Source organism: Saccostrea cucullata, unplaced genomic scaffold (genome assembly GCF_032062105.1).
Source record: "Saccostrea cucullata isolate Sc308-1 unplaced genomic scaffold, CSIRO_AGI_Scuc_v1 ctg13164, whole genome shotgun sequence".
Lineage (NCBI taxonomy): Eukaryota > Metazoa > Mollusca > Bivalvia > Ostreida > Ostreidae > Saccostrea > Saccostrea cuccullata.
The window spans coordinates 13,022-17,884 of record NW_026920934.1 but is presented as its reverse complement, the minus strand read 5'-3'; the positions used below and the strand labels follow the sequence as shown (position 1 = coordinate 17,884).

Sequence of the window (4,863 nt, the reverse complement as noted above, 5' to 3'; positions counted from 1 at the left end):
ATAATTAATTATCTCCTAGACCCTCGCCGGACTTAACGCATGACGGAACAAAGACAAATAATTTGTTTTCACACTTCCATATGAGGGTTAATTGGTAGTTGCAATAAAATACATTGTATAATTTTAAAAAAATAAATAAATATGTCTTTTCTATAGAGCCATGGCTCTAGAATAATTTTAGCAATATAATCTAGACATAACATCGTATCGATCGATTTAATTAGCCATTTAATTGATGTAAATAAATTGCTTAAAATTTTGTTCAAGGAACTCTTAAAATAGTTTACCGTTCTGAAGTTTCTTCTTTTTTTGTAATGCGATAACTCGATCAAGAAAACTGAAAAATAATCACGGCAATTTTACTTTCAAAAATGTTAAGTAATACCACTGCATCGGTCAGAATTTCCTCTGCTTTTCAGAACGTGTTTTACTTTTATCAATATGTACGAACGACCATAACATTTGTGTAACTAATTTATTTAGCGATTTTTAAATAAGTGTGTTCATGTATTTTCACAAATAGTGATTCAGTTGCGAATTTGATCGCGAAAATACCGCGAAATTTGAGTTCTTTGCGTTGACTCTGCAACACAGTAACATTTCAAATGATGGAGAACCCTGCACCTGGCAACGCTTAACCTCTGAGTCATCGTCAGATATAGTTGGCTTGCTGACAGGCTGACCAGTAAATGGTAAACTGGACTCCCATAGAAACTTGGGTCCTCTGAACCATTCTTTCCTCTTTCGTAACTCATCAGCTGTAACACCACGTGATGCCATGTCTGCTGGATTCTCTGCTGAACTGATATAGTTCCACTGATATGGTTCTGTGTGATCACGAATCTGTTGAAGTCTGTTAGCAACAAAAACATGAAATCGTCGGGAATCATTAGCAATGTATCCCAGAACAACGGTGCTATCTGTCCAGAACCATTCAACAACATTGCTAATTTCAAGCTCTTCTAGAAGTTGGGAGCTGACCTTAACAGAAACGAGCGCAGCAGTAAGTTCCAAACGAGGTACGGTTACGGGCTTGAGTGGCGTGACCCTGGATTTTGCCATAACTAAGGAGCAGTGTACTTGCTGCTTGTCATCGATGAGACGAAGATATGAGCACTGGCCATACCCAATAGTGCTCGCATCTGAGAAATGGTGTAGCTCAGCTACAACAACATCTCCAAAGTTCTCCGGTTTTAGACATCTCTTGATTTCCAAGGAACCAAGCTGCTCAAGATCATTTCTCCAACATCTCCATCTAGGTCTCAAGTTCTCTGGAAGAGGGCTATCCCAATCTGTCTGGTTTCTACACATTTTCTGCAAGATTTGTTTCCCAACTAGGACGAAAGGTGCTATGAATCCAAGGGGGTCAAATACGGAACTCAAGGTTGACAAAACCCCTCGTCTAGTAAGAGGACGGTCTCTCAGTGTAATCTTGAACTGAAATACGTCTGTCTGAATACACCACTGTATACATAAAGTTCTTTCCATGGGAAGCTTGTCATGGTGTATGTCAATATCCGCTAGTCCCTTTGCTCTTTCTTCAACTGGAATGCTCTCCAAAACTTCCTTTGAGTTTGAGAGGAACTTGTGTAACTTCAAACCACTTCTGCTGCACAACTCTTTGCTTCTCTCTATGATACTAATGGCTTCCTCTGGAGTAGCTACCGACTTCAGTCCGTCGTCAACATAGAAGTCTCGTTTGATGAAGTTCCCAACATCAGACCCGAACTGAAGCTCTCCGTCTGTGGCAGCTTGTCTCAGGCCAAAGTTGCCGCATCCTGGAGAAGATACTGCTCCAAATAATGTACAGTCATTCGGTAAGTAGTAGGCTCTTTATCAAAATTGCCATCATCCCACCACAAGAATCGTAGGTAATTTCTATGTTCAACATTCACCTTGAACTGATGAAACATCTGCTCAATATCACAAACAAAGGCCACTGGCTCTTTGTGAAATCTACACAAAACTCCAAAAAGCATATTCATCATGTCAGGTCCTTGCAGCAAATGATCATTCAATGACTGTCCCATATACCTTGCACTGCAATCGAAGACTACACGCAGCTTTCCTGGTTTTTGCGGATGATATACACCATGATGTGGGATATACCACTCTTGACCACTATCCACACCAATTTCCGTCTTCGGTACTCTCTCTGCAAAACCATTTGATATCAGCTCTTTCATGAAGGAAACGTAATGCTCGCTATACTTTGCGTCTTTCTCAAGTCGTTTCCGCAAGCCTTGAAGTCGCTGAAATGCCATGTCTCTATTATTGCTCAGAAATGGCATTGCTTCTCGGAAAGGCAGTGGCATTTCATAATGTCCATCACACTTATGAATCCCCTTTTCCATGATATCCAGAAATTTTCTGTCTTCGTAGGAAACATGTTTTGAGCTGCTTAGGTTCTCACTGAAATCTACTTCAAGCATCCTAACTACCTCTTCAGGGTTGATTACTTCCTTTATCTTGTTCCTTACTGAAAATACAACATGGTCTTGCCTTGATGCTTCAGATGTACACAATTCTGTAGGCACGTCGCACGCAACAATACGATGACTAATTCCGATGGGATCCCCTTCCCATTCCGTTGAACTGTCAATCTCCATTATGCCTACTACACTCCATCCCAAGTCAGTGCGTTGTCCATAAGGTCCGTCTTCGGATGGAACGATAACATCTCTAGGCGTCAAAGCCTTCACACAGTTGTAACCAATAAGTAATCCAACTTCGCAATCAGCCAGCGGTAGGAGTTCATCTGCAATAGCCTCCAAATGAGGCCACCTTCTCGCAACTTCCGGTGTCGGGATATGAGATCTGTTAGCAGGCATGATAGCTCTTGTATACGTCTCCGGTAATCTTATCCTGTGTTCACTATTGAAGCCACGTACAACAAGTCCTCCAATCTTACAACTATCTATGGCCTTGTTCTCTGCATACATAGTAGATAGCATCAGCTTCTCAGGTCTACCAGTAAGTCCAAGGGCCCTTGAAGTCTTCTCCAGAATAAAGGTTGTATCTGATTGCGTGTCAAGTAGCGCATACACTAACCTCTCTCTTTCTGGGTTCTCTTTATGTGACACATAAACTGGAAGTATCATGGTACTTTTACTAGATGCTCCGGACTGATTCATAAGTGTTGTTCCTGAAGAATTCTCCCTTGGCACTGCTGGCTTATCCACGTCCTCTGTAACCTGGTGCTGTACTCGTCTATGGATGTCCCCGTGTAAAGATGAGGGGTGAAACTTGGAACAAGTTTTGCATCTTTTCCTCTGACGACACTTCCTTGATAGATGACCCGAATGTAAACACCCAAAACACAAACCTTTCTGCTTTGCGTACTGTTTTCTTCCTTCCAGACTCTTTGCTAAGAACTGTTTACAGTCATCTAGTTCATGATTCCCTTCACACAAAACACAGTTTCTCCCTCTGTCACTTCTATTTGCTACGTTCACATTTGCGGGCTGATTCTCGTCAACGTCTGTCAGGAAAGATCGTCTTCCATAGTCAGCTGCACCTCGCTGTCGTACCCTGACATCAGGTCGTGGTTTACTCGGCTCTGATTGGGCGAATTCAGACTTCTTTACAGACTCTATGGAGGTAATAGGGTCTGTCGCAATCTTGGCTTCTTTCACGATAAATTCCATGAAATTCTTGAATGGTGGAAATTCCATTCTTTCTTCTCTATACTGTGTGGCGATCCTACCCCATCTTGTCACAAGCCAATCTGGAAGTTTGCTCAGCAGTCTTCTGTTCTCTCTGTCATCATTGAGAATGTTCAAGCTTCCAATACTCTGCATGGCCGTATAACACTGCTTGAGAAAATCACCAAATCGCTGCAGTCCAACACCATCTCTCGAGCTTATCTTTGTCCATTTATCCAGTTTGTCACGGAATGCATTGGCAACAATGAATGGGTTACCATATCTTTGGTCTAGCAGTCCTTTAGCCTCCTCATACGCATCATCTGTTGATAACAGAAAATAGTTCTCTATGACATCTTTCACTGGCCCACCCAGATACTTTTTCAAATAATGTATCCTCTCCGAATCTGGAATCTGACCCTGCTCAATGAGTGTTTGAAATGATGCCTTCCAACTTGGGTACTTCAACGGATCTCCTAGGAAAATGGTAGGTTCCGGAGGGGGTAAACGACTAAGACTCACTTGCTTCGCTAGTGAAGAAGCCAGATCTAATAAGCCCTGTGTTGTTGTCTTCCTTTGTTTCAGGGGGGATAGATGAAAGTGCATCTTTATAGGACATCTCTTCGTTCGACATGTTTGTAACACCGTTAGGGGGTCTAAACTTCTACTGACTATGTGATAAAATATTGCAATAAAATATCAGAACCTTCCCCTAGCACACAAGGTAAATACATGCACATGTATACATATTAAATACAAATCAACATTTGCAACAAGAGTCAATACAGTTCCAATCTAGAGCACAGTCTTGATAATTGTTCATATGCACAGATATAATAAATACCTAGCACTTATCAATGGCATTAATCAATTAATAGCACACTGTTTACTAACACACAGTCACAAATATGTTATTATAGTAATGCTAAAATTGTCACTTTATAACGCAAACGTGTCACCATACAATTTTCACACAGTTAATGTCATCAACATAAATCGCAAATTATGTTCCGTTCACATTTACACATCATCACAGAAACATCATGTAGGCTCACAAATACTGTAAAGTCAGAAGGTAGTGGCGTCTTTAAGCTTCCATAGGTCACACTCGCCGTTTTCCCCTGGTAAGGAGTTTCACTGTAACGGCAGAGATGTGCGGTTATGGATCGGCCCTCTCGTAGATAAAATAAGGTTTACTTAGGTTTTAACTGATGAAGTT

At 41.3% G+C, this 4,863-nt stretch overlaps 1 protein-coding gene across 1 annotated transcript; it reads right to left on the bottom strand.

Annotated features, from left to right (window-relative positions):
* Positions 1-639: 639 nt before the first annotated feature.
* LOC134258669 (uncharacterized) lies at positions 640-4,250 on the bottom strand (the record flags this gene model as incomplete). The annotated part of the gene is made up of 2 exons (XM_062741213.1): positions 2,035-4,250; positions 640-1,831 (listed from the first exon to the last, which is right to left on the bottom strand). Coding segments are annotated over exons 1-2 (3,408 nt in total), but the record flags the coding sequence as incomplete, so codon positions are not given.
* Positions 4,251-4,863: the final 613 nt, after the last annotated feature.